This window comes from Sorex araneus, chromosome 3 (genome assembly GCF_027595985.1).
Source record: "Sorex araneus isolate mSorAra2 chromosome 3, mSorAra2.pri, whole genome shotgun sequence".
Lineage (NCBI taxonomy): Eukaryota > Metazoa > Chordata > Mammalia > Eulipotyphla > Soricidae > Sorex > Sorex araneus.
In genome coordinates, this window is record NC_073304.1 from 10,830,634 (window position 1) to 10,846,957 (window position 16,324).

At 59.7% G+C, this 16,324-nt stretch overlaps 1 protein-coding gene across 6 annotated transcripts in view; it reads left to right on the forward strand.

Annotated features, from left to right (window-relative positions):
- The window catches only part of TTC7B (tetratricopeptide repeat domain 7B), a 184,837-nt gene that overhangs the window by 68,525 nt on the left and 99,988 nt on the right, over positions 1–16,324 (forward strand). For all 6 annotated transcript variants that reach the window (XM_055129801.1, XM_055129806.1, XM_055129803.1 and 3 more), the window contains 2 exons: positions 7,310–7,388; positions 13,583–13,755. In XM_055129801.1, the coding sequence (XP_054985776.1) occupies positions 7,310–7,388; positions 13,583–13,755 (252 nt within the window). The remainder of the gene's footprint in view (positions 1–7,309; positions 7,389–13,582; positions 13,756–16,324) is intronic.

Sequence of the window (16,324 nt, forward strand, 5' to 3'; positions counted from 1 at the left end):
TATTTCATACTCTTGAAATGATTTTCATTGCACCATCTGCTCATTCTCTGGAACGATAGCACAGCGGGTAGGGCATTTGCCTTGCTCACGGCCGACCCAGGTTCAATTCCTCCGTCCCTCTCAGAGAGCCCGGCAAGCTACCAAGAGTATCCCGCCCGCATGGCAGAGCCTGGCAAGCTCCCGTGGCGTATTCGATATGCCAAAAACAGCAACAAGTCTCAAAATGGAGATGTTACTGGTGCCCACTTGAGCAAATCGATGAACAACGGGACAACAGTGCTACAGTGCTACAATGTAGAAATAATACTGACTGTTGCAGGTAGCTGTTGTATCCTGCAGCACCTAAAGTTACTAGTTAGTTCTTATTATTTTTTTGTAGTAGATTAGGAAGGATATTTTTCACACGGGATTATGTCACCTGTGAAGAAAGACAGTTTTACTTCCTCCTTTCCAAACTGCTCATCTTTTATTTCTACGTTTTGCCTCTTGTGTTGTTGAGAATCTCAGAGCAAGGCGGCTAGAAGGCCCAGAGCAAAGATCTCACCTTATTCCTCCCAGCCTCATCTTCAGGGAAAACCATCTGGTCTTTTACCCGTCAGCCATTAATTGGAGAATGTTTGTGTTTCTTTGTGTCTAGCTTTATTTCGCCATTTGCAAACTGTCTTATCTGGTACTAATCTAGCTGCTCCAGCTACCTTGTGGTTACTGTTTATACTTTCTTTGTGCCAGTAACATCCCTAGATGTTATCAGCATAACAATGCAGTCAAATAATTGCCCCCTTAACAATCTTACTTGCATAAAAATAAAAAGCAGAAAAGTACTTTAATTTGGATTTAGCTACTGTTTCGCATTCCCCACATATTTATAATTCTAGTACACTTTATTCATTTATTTCTGTGGATTTGAATCACCCCGCCTTCAATTCCTTATAGTCCCAAGGAGACTTCCTTCAAAATTTTTCCCTGGCTGTATTTGCTGACTAGGAATTCTTTCCCTTTTTATTTATCTAGGAGTATATCTTGCCTTCATTTGTTTCTGTTTTTGAGCCAAACCTGGCAGTGCTTGGAGGCTGCTCCTGGCATGGTGCCCAGTGTGGGGTGGGGGGGTTTGATCTGGGGATAGAATCTAAGGTTCCGGTGTGCAAAGCCAGTGTTCTAGCCACTGAGCCATCTCTCTGGCCCCAGGCCTTTATTATTTTTTTTTTAGTGAGTTTTACTGTACTTAGTTAGCATTGTGATAGGTTTTTGTTTTGTTTTGTTTGGGGGCCACACCTGGCTGTGTCCAGGGCTTACTCCTGGCTCCGTATCATCACTGCAGGTGGTGCTCAATGGCCACGTGCAGGGCCTGAGCATCCTGCCCACTCCGCTGTCTCTGCCTCCCTCTTGGCCATAGTTCTTGGCTCAGCGTCGTCAGTTTTCTTTCACCACATTTGACTAGCTGTCCCTGTCCATCTTATTGTTCCCCTGAATGTGATTGCTTGTTTTTCAGTTGTTGCTTTCAAGACTTTATATTTTGTTTGGGGCCACACCTGGTGGTTCTTGGGGGCTACTCCAGGTCCTGCACTCAGGAGTTATTCCTGACAAGGGTACGGGATGGTCCCCATCTGGGATGCTGGGAATCGGACCCGGATTGGCCACTCGCAAGGTTTGCTCTGACCTGCTTTCGAGACTTTTACTTTCATCTTTAAGCAGCTTAGTGATTATATATGTATATGGTTTTCTTCGGGGTTCCCCCCCCATTTGTATGGGATTATTTTTATCCATTTTTCTTTAAATTCAGTGATATTTTGATCATCGCGAACTTGTTGTTGAGTCCATTTCGGATATTTTGAGTTTTAGTTATTCTTGTTACTTTAAAATCTCCTCTGTGTTAATTTTTTTTAATTTTTAATTTCTCTATTCTGACTTAATACTATTTTTATAAATGCTTTTCGGTTTGGGGACCATAGCCAGTACCTGGTCATACCTGGGCATTTTGGCCAGCTCAGTGCTTGGGTCAGTGCCGGTGATTCTAGGGGACCAGGAGGGACGCAGGGTCGTACCTTGACCTCCTGCACACAGACCACGCACCCCTGCCCTTCGAGCCACCTTCCCGGTCCCCAGTTACTCTCATTATGAGCATATCTGTTATGAAAATCTGTAATCACTGGTTGTTGGTGCAGTTCTTTGGGGCAACTGCATCCATATGAGAGATGCAACGTAATTAACCTCTGTGTGTTCTCCCTGTTCCAATAACTGGTGGATCATTTGTTTCTCCTCAAAGCCTCTCAATTCCCTGAGATGTGGCACTGAAATTAGGTCATTGCAAAGGCCGGCAGTGGCCTTCGTTGTTCGGGCGGGAGGAAGAGTTGTGCCTCTCTAGGTTGGAAGCAGAAAGCAGAACTGATTCAATTCAGGGAGGCAGGTGGGTCGCCTGTGTGTGTGTAGGGTGCAGTTTGGCGTCTGGGGTTTAGCTGGCCGTCACTATAAGTTGTGGGGGCCACATAGTTAAGGCGGGGGGAGCTCCCTGCACTGTTCTTGCCAGGTGGGGAAGGGACTCATTCCTGGGTGTTGGATGGAGGACGAGTCTTTTCCTGTTGGACGCTCCTTGGGGCTCCGGAAGGAGCAGCTGGCATAGCGTAGGGGGCCCCCGGGGCGGGGGGCTGCCTGCAGCTGTCCACAGGTGCCACCCCGGGGTGTCTGTCTGTGGGTGCCCGTGCCTGCTCCGCCGGCCGCCGGCCCCACCCACTGCCCCGATCCCCGCCTTCCCTCCGCTCCCGTCCCGAGGAGGCCCGAGCTGGTGCCGGAATCCCAAGTATGCTGCTAAGCCCGGTACAAGGCCGCCTGGGTCTGCAGTGAGGCTTCTGGAAGCTTCCCTCCCTGGTCACATCCCAGCGCCACTCTCTCCAGGCTGCGGCTGGCTCGCTCCGGAGATGACTGGGCTGTGAGTCGGGCCTGCGCCTGGCTGGCGGAGGGCGGCCGGGCCATCTGTCGGCAGGGACGTCACCGGGTCTGGGCGGGGCGTGTGCCGCAGGGGACAGAGGCGGCCCAGCACTGGCGGGGAGGGGCGGGGCTCCCCAGATGCCCCTTCAGCCAGGCTTTGTGTGACCCTCCCTCCTGCCCCCACGCCTGCCCCCAACCCCCCCCCCTCAGGGCTGTCCCTGATGGAAGGCTTCCATGCTAGATGACACCGAGGGACGGAGGTGACCAGTGGGCAGGCTGCCCCCCAGCCCGGGAGCCAGGCACCTGCTCAGATCCTGCTGCATTGCTGGGGCTGGGGGAGGGGGGGCGACAGTCAAGCCCAGCCCCCCCTGCAGTGAAGTGTCTGAGGGGCTGGAGAAGGCTTTCAGTGGGGAGGGGCTTTAGAATTTGTGGGGCGGGGGCACAGCTCGGCTTTGGCCTTAAGACTCAGCACGGCGGGCCCTCGCTCTCCAGAGGTGGGTGCCGTCTGCGTGGCAGAGTGACACTGGGTGTGGGCTGGCCGGCGGGACCCGGGAGGCCGTGCCTGTGTGCCCAGGCTCTGCAGTGTGGCCCCTGGCCTGGACCTTGAAGGGTGACCTGGGGTGGTGGTGGCTGAGGCCCAGGTGCCCTCCCAGGCACCGCGTGGCACCATGTTACCCTGGTGGCCCGAGCACAGACAGAAGTACCACCCCTGACCCCAAAACATCCCCCGGGACAGCTCAGACAAGGCAGGGCCAGGGGAGCATGTGTAAGGGCTCGGGGGCAGGAAGGTGCTGCCGAAATGTCTGGAAGGTTCTAAACCCCCAAAGTCCTTGGGCCAGAGCGACAGTACCTTGGGGAGGGTGCTTGCCTTCCGCACAGTCAACCCTAGTTTGATTGCAGACACCCCTTAGGGGTCTCCGAGCACCCCAGGAGCCAGGAGTCAGCCCTGAGCACCACCAGGCGTGGCCCAAACCTCCGTCCTCATGCCACGCCCCAGCAGCCCGTGGGTCCCAGGTGACGGGGGTGCCCCGCTCCCTGGGACACCCACTCGAGACAGGAGGTGCTGGTCCAGAGGGTGCCCCGCAGGGCCGCAGTGGCGAGAGAGGGGGGCCCGCCTCACCCTGGGGCTCTCCGAACCGCGTTCATCCCATCAGCGAGCACTGAGTGTCGCTCCGGGGGGCCGGGCACTGCCCAGGGCACTTCATGCTCATGCGCACTGGGGGTCCGGGGCCAGGGCCTGTCCTCATGGGGGGACGTGCTGACCAGAGGTGGTGGTGTCACCCCGTCATCCTGCCACCCCTCCCCCCCAGGCGGAGCCTGGTGCCCGTGGGACCCTGCTCCAGACCCCCCGCGGGTCGGGATGGGCGCCGTGTTGCCTCACCCGGCCTCGGCACCCAGCCACAGTGGGAGAGGAGCCACACCGAGCTGGCCCCGCGCGGGCGCCGTCCGCCCTCGCCCCAGAACTTGGCCTCTGGTCTAAAGACCATGGTGTCGTCCTCACACCGGAACTGGTTGGGTTGGTGCGACAGTGACCGCGGGTGCTGATTTTCAGCGTGTCCGTGGCCTGGGCCCAGCCCTGAGGCCAGAAGGGGGCTGGGAGGGACCCGCTGGGGGGAGGACGTGCACGCTCCCACTCGACTCCCCAAGGAAACAGGAGTGGCCCGAGACCCGGGAGTGAGCACGCAGCGGGGCGGCTGAGCTGGGCTTCGGTTCCGGGCTCTCAGGTCTGAGGGTCTCCCGGCCGCCCTCCCCCGCCCGGACCTGGGTTCCGGGCCTCCGACCCCCTCCCTGCTGACTCTGGGGGCCCCGGGGGCAGCAGCAAGTGGTGGGACAGGGGCACGCGGTGGCAGTTGGGGGACCCAGGGGGCACGGCACGGGGAACGTCAGAGGGGTCCCCAGCTGGGTCCCCTCTGGGGGTCCTCAGGGAGTCTTGCTCATTTGGGGCCCGCCAGGGCTTACTCCTGGCTCTGCACTCAGGGGCCACTGCCGGCAGACCTCAGGCAACCGTGTGCAGTGCAGGGATGGAACCTGGGTCAGCCGCCTGCAAGGCAAACACTCCCCCCCTCCCCGGCATCATCTCCCCGGCTCCCATGGGTGCTGCGCTTTGGTCCTGACCCAGCTGTGGCCAGTAGACGGGACGTGGGGAGAGAGGGAGAGATGCGAGGGTGTGGCCACGTTCCCCGCCACGCGCAGAGCTCGCTTTCCCGGGATTATGAACAAGCACACCGGGGCCTGCTCTCCCCAGAGTGCTCCGGGGATGGCCAGGGGCCTGGTGGGTGCAAGGGCAGCAGGCCCCGGGGCAGACAGAGCTCTTGGAACCGCCATGCCTCTGAGCAGCGTTTCCGGAACCCGAGCGCTGAGGGCAACTGCCCAGTGCCTTCTGGCTGGGAGCCGTGGGCCCCGGTGGGCTCTGAGCTCAGTGCTCCTCTCAGCCGGAGGGCAGAGGAGGGGCTGAGGACCAAACGTTGGGTGTGGGGGGCACCCACAGTCTCTTCGGGTAGTTGGTGCCCCTCAGAGCCTTGGGAGTCAGCTAAGAACTTAGACGCGTTGAAGCGATCACGGTGCTCGTTCAGCTGCGCCAAGGGGGCTGTTCCACAGTATGAGAACATAATTCTTGTAAGTTAATTTCCTTTCCTTGTCCCTTCCTGTCATCTGTTTGCTGGAGGAAAAAAATCTGCTTAGAGGTCTGAGACAGTGCAGTGGGGAGGGTAGCTCGCCTTCCTGGCACCCGTATGGTCTCCTGGGCCTGGCAGGAGAGACCCCTGACTGCAGAGCCCGGAGTAAGCCCTGAGCACCGCCGGCTGTGGCCTCCCTGCACACACACACACACAAAAAAAAATCCTTTTATTTCTGCTGTCTTGGCAAGAGGAGATGTGATTGGCTGAGTCGGGCTCTCTACCAGACAGGAGTGGCCGGGAACTGGGTGCTTTGGTGCTGGGGAGATGCTCTGACTTTCAGGCCACCCGATGCCCCTTCCCCCCACCCCCCTCCCACCTCTCACCGCCCTCAGCCCAGGGCCTGGCAGCCACGAGCCTCTCTGGGGACCCGCCGTGTCTTTCCCCGGTGTGTGCGCAGAGCCCTGCCCAGCTCCAGCAAGGACTTGCCTCGGAATCCTGTGCCCTGTCCAGAAGGAAAGTGGAAGCAGTTGGAGGGAAAAGGCGCCTTTGCCTCGCGGCCCTGCTGGTGTGCAGCTGGGGGGCGCCCCCCTGCCCCCACTGCGGTGGCCTTCAGCCGCACCCGCACTTCCCCCAGCCTCCACCAGGGGGCCTCGGTCCCCTGCGACGCAGCCGCCTCCGGCCACCGGGAATTTGGGTCCGGCCTCGCTCCTTAAGGGCGCGTTTTCCTGGGACCACAGACTGTCCTCTCATCCTGGACCTCTGGGTTTCCCGGCTCACTTTGAGCCAGTCCCCAGGGCGTCTCCTTTGCTGTGCTGAAGGCCGTCGAGCCTGTGCTGCGTCTGTGCACAGGGATTTGCGTGCGCCTTTCCCTGCACGGGGCTCCTTTCCCACCGGGTTTCCGTCCTGGGACCCCCGTCCTAGTGCTGTGCTCTCCGCTCGCCTCTGCCCCGGACAGGCTGCTCGCGCAGGGGACCCCGGGGCACGTCCTGAGTGACAGCTGCTGTCTCACGTGCGGCCCCGAGTCGGACACGTTTGTGCCACGGGCAGAGTCATCCCTGCGTGGGCGGGCAGGACTGGGACTCAGCCTCGTTCCAACAGGCAGGCTCTGAGCACTGAGCGGCTGCGTGTGACCGGGGTGTGTGTGTGTGTGTGTGTGTGTGTGTGGCGGGGGGGGGGGGTCTCCACATAGAAGGACCCGTGCAAAGTGGCTCCAGGGGATGCCCGGGGGTGTGTGGAGGGGGCTGCGAGTTCTTCGTTGCTGGACCAAGACCGTGGCCTGCCAGCCGTGGCCTGCTCGCTCTGACCTGCCAGGCGTGCCTGCTCCCCTCCCCCCAGCTGCCCTTTCTCCTCACAGTGCTGGGAGGGAGGGCGGGCCGGTGGGGCTGTCCATTAGCAGAGACTTGAGTCCCTCCTTTCCCACCTCGAGCCTCAGCCTCACCCCCCGCCACTGCACACACTCGCCCTGTTCATCTGGGGGCTTTGCCGGGGCCTCGGGAGGGTGACGAGACCTTCCCAGGGCCGCTCCTCGGAGCAGGAGATTGGGCCCCTGGTGAGGCTGCAGCGGGACCCCGGAAGGGCGTCTGGTGTGTGTGTGTTGGGGGGGGCTGCTCCGCCTTTGTGCCACAGCTGGCCTGCGCTGCCCCGGGAGAGTGGGGGCGCCTCAGAGCGGGCGGCGGCCTCTGCGGGCACAAAGTGCATTGACATACGTGCACGACATGTTTCACTCGAACCCGTGCCGGATGGAAACCCTGCCAACTCTGTGCTCACAGGAACTTGACGAGAGGAGTGGGGAGATTCCGAGAGATCCTCCGAGCAGTGGAGACCAGAACCACGCAGAACCTGCGCATGGTGAGTGGCCTCGCAGTGGTACGCCCTCTCATTTCCCCTCTCTCGCTCTCTCCCTTCCTCTCTCGCCCTCTCATTCTCGCTCTCTCGCTCTCATTCGCCCTCTCTCGCCCTCTCACTCACGCTCTCACTCTCTCCCCTCCTCTCTCGCTCTCTCCCCATCACCCTCTCTTGCTCGCTCTCGCTCTCTCTCACTCCTGCTCTCACGTGTGTTCCCTCGTTCCCCCACTCTCTTTCTCACTCTCGATCTCTCACGCTCTCTCTCAGTCTCTCTGTCTCTCCCTCTGTCGCCCCCTCTCCCGGGCCTTTCATGAGATACGATGATGAGCCGTATGATCCAGCCACTCAAAGTCAGCGGCTTGTGGTACCCTCACCGGATTGTCGAGCCATTACTAATACTTAATCCTTGCTTCTAGCATCCCCCAAGAGCCCTGTTAGTTCTCAGTCCCCAGTCCTACCCTCCCCCCCGCATCCCAGGCTCTGCAAACCACTGTTTGTGCGGATTTGCCCATTGGGGCATTTCCCGTAGTGGGGATGGTGCGTCGAGCGCTGTGCGTGCTGGCGTCTCTCTTGGCATCATGCCTTCAAGGGTCGCCACGCCGTTGTGGGTCAGTACCTCGCTCCAGTTCATAACCAAATCAGCGTCCATTGACCGGTCAGAGCACACTATGGATCTCTCCAGCAGTTCAGGGACATATGAAATGCCTCCACACCTTAGCGATCATGAATGATCCTGCTGTGAACACTTCTGTGCAGCATCTTTTGTGCTCTCCTTCCTTTCTTTTCCTTTCCCCTACCATCCTTGCTCCTTCCCTCCCTCCCTCCCTTCCTCCCTCCCTCCCTCCCTCCCTCCCTTCCTTCCTTCCTTCCTTCCTCCTTCCATCCTTCCTTCCTCCTTCCTTCCTCCTTCCTCCCTTCCTTCCTTCCTTCCTCCCTTCCTTCCTTCCTTCCTTCCTTCCTTCCTTCCTTCCTTCCTTCCTTCCTTCCTTCCTCCTTCCATCCTTCCTTCTTCCTTCCTTCCTTCTTCCTTCCTTCCTTCCTTCTATCCTTCCTTCCATCCTTCTTCCTTCCTTCCTTCCTTCTTCCTTCCTTCCTCCTTCCTTCCTTCCTTCCTTCCTTCCTTCCTTCCTTCCTTCCTTCCTTCCTCCCTCCCTCCCTTCCTTCCTTGCTTCCTTCCTCCCTTTTTTCCTTCCTCCCTCCCTCCCTCCCTCCTTCCCTCCCTCCCTTCCTTTCCACTTTCTTTCTGTGAGTCAGTACGCCCAAAAGGTGTTGCAGACCTTTACAGTGCCTTTGCTTCGCCTCCCGAGGAACGTGTTCCCAGGTGCCCGTGTTCTTTCGCATCCTCCCCACGGTTACGAGGCGTTCGGCTTCCCCACCTCCTCCCAGCACTGAGTAGCGTCTGTCTCCTCCGTCACTGCCATTCTGGCGGCTGTGAGGTGCCACCAGTGGGGCTCAGATGTGCATCTCCCTGCCGGCTGGCGCATCCTTCATGTGCAGGTTGGCGGGGACTGAAACACGCTGTGTCCCGGGGGGCTGCGGGGCTGCCGGCTGTCCGCGGTGCCCCCACCCCAGACCCAGGCAGAGGGGATTCGATCCTGAGGAGTTCCTGGGGCCTGTCTGAGGAAAACTGAGGACATGCCATCGGCCCACTGGCGATCAGCGCATGCCTCCCCTGGGGGGCGGGACCCTCCGCAGCGCCTCTGCTCTCCTGCAGGGGGGCTCACGGCCGATGCCCCCGGAGCCTCCCTCTGGGTGCTGTAACGGGGGCCTGGGCCTTACGGGAGTCAGGGCCCCGAGAGGCTGCATCACAGTCGATGTCCAGATCCCATGTGAGGTGGCAGCTTCTTTAGTCTTGGCCCTTCCCGCCGCTGCCCCGGGGCCGGGAAGCCTCTCCATGCCGTGGGGGGGCAGGGCTGGGCGCGGCCCGGAGGGTCAGTGCCGGGGAAGGGACTCCTTCCTGTCTCCATCCGTTCTGGATGCGGACACGTAGCGCTGCTTATGGAGGTGAAACAAGGGCGAGCGCTTTCAGACGCCGAGGGCTCATGTGGTCTCCCATACCGGTTTACATGCTGACCCAATTCATGGGCAGGTACAGCAGTTTAAAAAGTGAGTTGAGGGGCTGGAGCGATAGCACAGCGGGTAGGGCGTTTGCCTTGCACACGGCCGACCCAGGTTCAATTCTCAGCATCCCATATGGTCCCCCGAGCACCACCAGGAGTAATTTCCTAAGTGCGTGAGCCAGGAGTAACCCCTGTGCATCGCCGGGTATGACCCAAAAAGAAAAAAAAATGAATTGAGACTCAATCTGTAGTGTTCTTTAAGCGGGCGGGCCTGGGGGAGGGAGGGGGAGGGCACAAATCCCTGCAGAAATATCCCTCACAATCCTTGCCAAATGTCTTTTTCTCAAATTAAATTATTCCCGACATCCCATAAAACTTCTCAACTGATTGCTGGGAGCCGCTTCTTCCAAGCTCTGGGGGGACCCCTGCGAATGACTGATTCTGTTGGCACGTGGTGTTTTTTTTTTTTTTAATCATTGTTTGAAAAAGCACGTTTAAAAAGCCAGCCTTTCAGAGTTGTCTGATGATGGGGTATTCGTTCAGATAGTGGATGAAGAGAAATATTTGCGTTCCATCGAGGAAATGACCGGGTTTCCCCCCTATGAAGGCGTGAGCGTGCAGAGCGCACCGTGGAAATCCACCTGCCGCACCTTCCGAGTTTTCGCTGAGTCGGAGACCGCCTTCCGCTGAGTGTGAGGGCTGCGGTCCCAAACCAGCGCCTTCAACTTGGACACAAACGTCTCGCGCGGCGGGACACGGAGGGAGGTTTGCCGGTGTCCTTGCTTCTTTTCTGAGATGTGCAGTGAAGTGGATTTTAAGGAGATCCTGGGTGAAGGGCAGCTGTTCAGGATCAGTGCGAATACGGGGGGCGGGGGCCCCTTTGTACCAAGGGCCACACTCGAGGGTCACTAGTCCCTGTGTTCCAGGCACATGGTGCTCAGGTCACATCAGTGGAGCGTTCATGGCTCCTGCCTTGTCACCAAAGGCAGGTGAGAGCCACCTCCCGGCCTGACCCCAGCCGTGCCCCCGGCTCTGCACTCAGGGCTCACTCCTGGCAGGTTTAGGGGGACCATATGGGATGCTGGGGGTCAAGCCCGGATCAACTGCGTGTACAGTGGTGCCCTCCCTGCAGTGCTCCCTCTCCGGCCCCTGGGTGTGGCGGTTTACACTGGATCTCAGAGGCCTCTGCTGATGCCACTGACACTGGCTGTGTTTCTGTCCGTCGCGGCTCCAGGTGATTCTGTTCGAGTCGGTTTTCGCAAAGATACGACCGTGAGGTGAAGGGAAGAAGTTGCTTTGTGAACTGTCCGGAGTGAGGCCACGGCAGGGCAGGAGTCAAGGACCCTTTAGAGGCTAGAGAAATCCTTCAGGGGGCTGTGCTTACGCTCTGCATTCAGGAGGCCTGGGTCCGATCCCTAGTACCACACGGTCCCCTGAGCACCAAGCCAGGAGTAGCCTCTAAGTGCCGCTGGGTGGGCCCCCTCAACCTCCCTCCAAAATATCCTCCCCCCCACACACAAAACAAGTTTACAGATGCATTTATTCTTGGCTAAACATACCCAAGAGGAGAAAGTCGGGCTTCAGACAGAAAGTCACACGCGAGTGTTCCTGGCAGGAGCCTGAGGTGGGGGCCATCCCGCGTCTCTCCACAGCAGATGCGGTGGGGTCCACCCATCCAGCGGCCAGCGCATAGGAGGGCGTGCTGGGCCTCTGCTGGGCACACAGCTGCCGCCCCGGGCCCCAGGGCACTGCTCCTGGAGTCCCCTTACCCCCACCAACACACACACACACACACACACACACACACACACACACATCCTGGGGACCGCGAGCACCCGAGTGGGAGCAGGTGAGCGAGCACGTCCCAGGGCCTGGAGGAGGGGCATGAGTAGCGGCCACTCGCAGGCCCTGGGATCCCCTTGGGTGGGGGGGCCTGGGCAGTGTTCTGGAACTTTCTGGTGGCCACGAGCTGCTCACTGCCGAGTAGACTCTCCGCGCCCCCTGGGTGGCTCACTTGGAATCGGCGCGTGAACGAAACACGGCGGTGTGTTCCGGCCGAGGTTGCGGTTTGGGTTGTTTTTCGGGTGTGGTGGGGGGTGTTGGGGGAGCTTCCAAGCACGCTCGGGGCCCCGAGAGCCCTTCCGGGTGACCCTCAGTCCCCCTGGCCAGTAGTTCAACATGAAGATGCGAGGGCTTGGCGGGTGGATGGTGCCGCCCTGGCCCTGCAGTGCTGGGGTCCCACCAGGCCGAGCACGCACCGGCCCACACACCCGAACCCCCTGACCCGCTCCCTGGTGCCCGGGCCCGGGTCTGGTCCCGAGGGCCTGTCTTCCTTCAGGCCCTCTCCCTTCCCTCCTTCCTTCCCGCACCTGCTCTCCTCCTCTCCTTTACTTCTGGCCTTGCCTGCGGTGGCCCGTCCTTCTCAGGGCTCCAGCTCGGAGCTGGACAGAGCCCGGTCTGGGAAGTGGGGGTGGGGGGTCTGTGATGGGCGGTCGGTGTCCTCCTGCTGCTGGACCCTCAGGCCATGCTGGGTCCACACCTGAAGCTCTAGAGGCCCAGTGCCCACCCGTGCCTGCTCAGTCGTCCCTGGAAGGGAGGCGGGGTGGGGAGGGAGGATGCTCTGGATCCCTGGGGACAGAAGTGACAGGGACCTGGGCCCGCCCGTGGCTCCAGGCAGTTCCCCCTGCCTCAGAAGTGAGGGTTCTTGTTCCTTTCCTCCTTCCTTCCCCCCTCAGCTGTATTGGCCGGGGTTCCTCCTCCCCCCACCCCCCCCCAGCCCCGGGGGCTGCTTCCTGCGGGCGGCTTGTCCTTAGCTGGTGGGACTGCACGGAGAAACCAGGCGCTAGCGGATGGCTGGAGCAAACGGTTCGGGAACTGCTTCGCTCCTGGACGCTGCGTGTCGGGGAGAGGGTCACAGAGGGCTCAGCTGGTGGCGGGCGGGCGCGTGTTTCCTGTCCCCTCCTTGCAGACGCTTAAAGCCAGTGTGTCGTGCTCGGGAATAATCGGGAAAGTTTGCCTTTACCCGGCGCTTCTCAGAGACCTCCGAGAGAGTGGGTTGGATTTGCATTTGAGTTTCCTCGGAGTGCCTGGTAGGGTGGAAAGCCCTACCAGAGCTTCTCAGGGAGCATATTTGTTTAAAGGGGGAAAAAAAATGGCTCGTTTCCAGGTAAGATCAGCGTCCTTTGTGTCTTCCAAAGAAGGCGAGAACTCAGTGGGAAAACGGCTTCAAGTGTTATTCCGCCACCTCCGCTGGTCACGAGTTCGCCTAGAACGCTCTGAATCCAGGGTGGCTGCTGCTGAGGGGTTGGTTGCATTTTCTTGGCAACCTCTCGTCTTGGACCCTGGGAAGATCCAGCTCCTCTCAGTACATGCTCCCCCCGGGGAGGGGGGAGGGGGGGAGGGGGAGGGGGGAGGGGGGAGCTTCCCCTCCCTCCCCCCCTCCCTCCCCCCGCCCCCCTACCCCAGGCATCTCCCGGGACTGTCTGGCCGGGGTCTGGGAGCTGGTAACCTGTGTCCGGTCTGACTGGGAGTCAGTGAGAATAAGGCAGCCGGGGCCGGGTCTGACCGGATCAGAGCCCTTCACCCTCTGGGCACACTGAGGACAGACCCTGAGTTTCCAGGTGGGACCCCTGCAGGACTGGCCCTCGGCCAGCAGGAGAAGGCAGACGCTGTTCTAGAAGGAAGTTCGAGAAGCCCAGCCCCAGTGTCCACGGAGAGGCCTTTCCAGGGGCCACTTTCTCCTGCTCGGGAACTGACCCTTGGCCAGGTTTGGGCTGTTGCAGGCAGCGCCCTGTGGGGTTTTGGTGGTTTTTTTGGGGGAGGTTTTGGTTCTTCTATTTAATGAACTTCTTAGCACAGATCTTAACTAGAACTGTCAGTTGTTTCAAGTATCAACGAAGTCCCCACGCTGACGTTCCAAGAGCCTGAACTTGTTTTGTTTGTCTGTTTACAGGGTTCAGGTATCGTGTGTGTGTGTGTGTGTGTGTGTGTGTGTGTGTGTGTGTGTGTGATGAGCAGGCATCCTGTTCCTCGCCCAAGCGCCAGATTTTCGTGATGTATCTGGGAGTCACACCCCGCGCGGAGTGCCGGCCGGGAGGTGGGCACTGAGTCACGGCCCCCGCGCCCGTGTGTCCGCAGACCATCGCCCGGCAGCTGGCGGAGATCCTGCTGCGGGGCATGTGTGAGCAGAGCTACTGGGACCCGCTGGAGGAGCCGCCGTGCCAGTCGCCGCTGGACGACCCCCTGCGGAAAGGGGCCAACGCCAAGACCTACAGCCTCAGCCGGAAGGCCCGCGTCTACTCAGGAGAGAAGTACGGCCGGGCAGAGGGCGGCGCCCCAGGGGAGTTCAGGGCCAGGAGACGCTCCGGAGACTTCCCCCCAGCCAGAGACCCTCCGAGCCATTCTTGTGACCCGCTGACTCCTGCATGCTTCTTGCCTGTCTTCCTTTAATTCCTTTTTTTTTTTTTGGCTTTTTTTTGGGGCCACACCCGGCAATACTCAGGGGTTACTCCTGGCTCATGCACTCAGGAATTACCCCTGGAGGTTCTCGGGGGACTGTGCTGGGAATCAAACCTGGGTTGGCCACGTGCAAGGCAAACGCCCTACCAGCTGTGCTATTGCTCCAGCCCCTTTTGGCTGTTTTTAAACTGGGGGATCACTCCTGGCCCTGCACTCAGGGATCATTCCTACAAGGGCTCAGGGGACCGACCCCATGGGGTGCCAGGGCTCAAACCCGGGTCTGCCACATTCAAGGCAAGCACCTTACCTGCTGCTCTGGCTCCTGTTGCTTTTCTTGACCTCTGCCAATATCTCTTCCCGCTGAGCCTTTTGGGGGCTCGGGGTGGGGAACCGAGGATGTTGGGCTTTGGGGGCACGTTTGACAGTGCTCGGGACTTGCTCCCAGCAGCAGCCAGGGAACCGTGCTGAGTCAGGCAAGGCAGGTGCCTTCACCCCTGCACTATCTCTCTGGCTCCCTCGAATTAGATATTTTAAGTAAAAAAAAAAAAGACCCTAAAAACCAAAAATACACGGTTGATCTCTGAGATTCTCCTTCCATTTGCTTTTGGGGATACACCTGGTGGTGCTCAGGGCTTCTTCCTGGCTCCGTGCTCAGCGGGTCACTCCTGGTGGTGGTCGGGGACCTGCATACAGTAGTACAGGGGGTCAAACCCGAGGCAGCCGCGTGCGAGGCAGGTGCCCCCCACTCTGGGTTTGTCCCAGGTGAGCGCACCCGTGTCATTAGCATCCCGAGTGACAGGAGAAGGCCAGGGCCAGCCCCTGCAGTCCTCCCCGTGCCTTCTCCTTGCCAGGGTGACGTGTCCCGGCTCCCTCTTCGTGACTGGTCTGGTCTCACTTTTGAGTTCTATGTCAGTAAGATCCTATATGAAGTATCTCTCGCGTTGGACTCCCTTTCCCTCCTGTGCCTTTAGACTGACCCATGTTGTTGGTTTTTTTTTTTAATTTTTATTTTATCACCATGTGGAAAGTTACAAAGTCCTCAGGTTTATGTCTCAGTTATACAATATTCAAACACCCATCCCTTCACCAGTGCCCATATTCCACCACCAAAATCCCCAGTGTACCCCCCGCCCCCGCCCCCCACCCCCAACTGTATAACTGATGAATTTCACTTCATTTTCTCTTACCTTGATTACATTCCATATTTCAACACAAAACTCACTATTGTTGTGGGAGTTTCCCCCCAAGAAAGACAGCCCTACTACGGAAGCATTTGGTAATTAGTTTTGCATTAAAAGATTGTATGTTTTCAGTTTTTAGAAAAGGTCGCGCGGCCGCTAATGCGCCCTTGTGGCCCACCCTCTGGCAGGTCAGCTCGCAGGTGGGGCGGGCGCCTTCCCCTGCCCGGCCCAGCGGCCCCCGGCCACCGTCCCCTCCCGGGCCCTCAGGAGGCCGCTCACGGCCACGTGTCCCTCTGCCCCGGCGCCCCAGCCACTTCCTCTGGGCCGAGGACCCGCGTTGTCCAGCTTTTGTAGAAGGCTGTGCCGGAAACCCCAGTGTCTCCGGGGGAGGCCCCAGGCCCCAGGGCCCCCCGGAGCTCCGTGGAAGAGGGACGGCGACAGCAGACAGGATAAGGCTCTGCAGTTCATCCCTGGTGGGAGGGGGCCGGGGGGCCGCTCAGCGGGTCGCCCACACAGGGCCCTTCAGTACACTGGGGCCGGGCAGCAGAGAGAGGGCTTCAGTGCAGCTCCTCCCAGCACAGGGGTCCCTGCACGCTCCCGAGAGGGGGGCCCCCACCCCACAAGGAACAAAACCCACCGAGAAACCGCGCGATGTCCCTCCCCCCGCACGCCTCACCCCTGCCGCCGCCCTGGGCCCTTGCAGCGCTCCCTGTGCCACCGGCTCTCCTCCGGGGAGGCTCCAGGCTTGGCTGATGTACCAGCCGTTAGCAGCTCTGGTAAAAATAACACGACCCAGCCCTCAAACGGGTCGGGAGGCGGGCGTGGAACTCGGGGATTATCCACGGGCCGCGCTGACGGGTGCGAAGTGACAGTTAGCGCAGCCCTTCACGCCTCGGCTCGGGCAGTGCAGAGCTGGCTGGGTAAGGCAGGGCGGCGGCTGCTTCGTGGCCCAGGCCTGGGTTGTGCTGCTGCTTTGCTCCAGCCCCAGTGCTTGGGAGCACCCTCCGGCTATCAGGGAAAGGGGATTGTGTGTGGATGTGGGGGAAAGGCAGCTCTCACACACACACACACACACACACACACACACACACACACACACTCTCTCTCTCTCTCTTGCACTCTTCAAACCTCTTGAGGCACTGTCTCCATCCGAGGGGCAGACCCTAAGTCTCCCTCTCCCCTCAGGCTGCCTGAGACCCCGGTAGACCCCAGAATCTTGCTCCTGGCGCTGGGTCACACC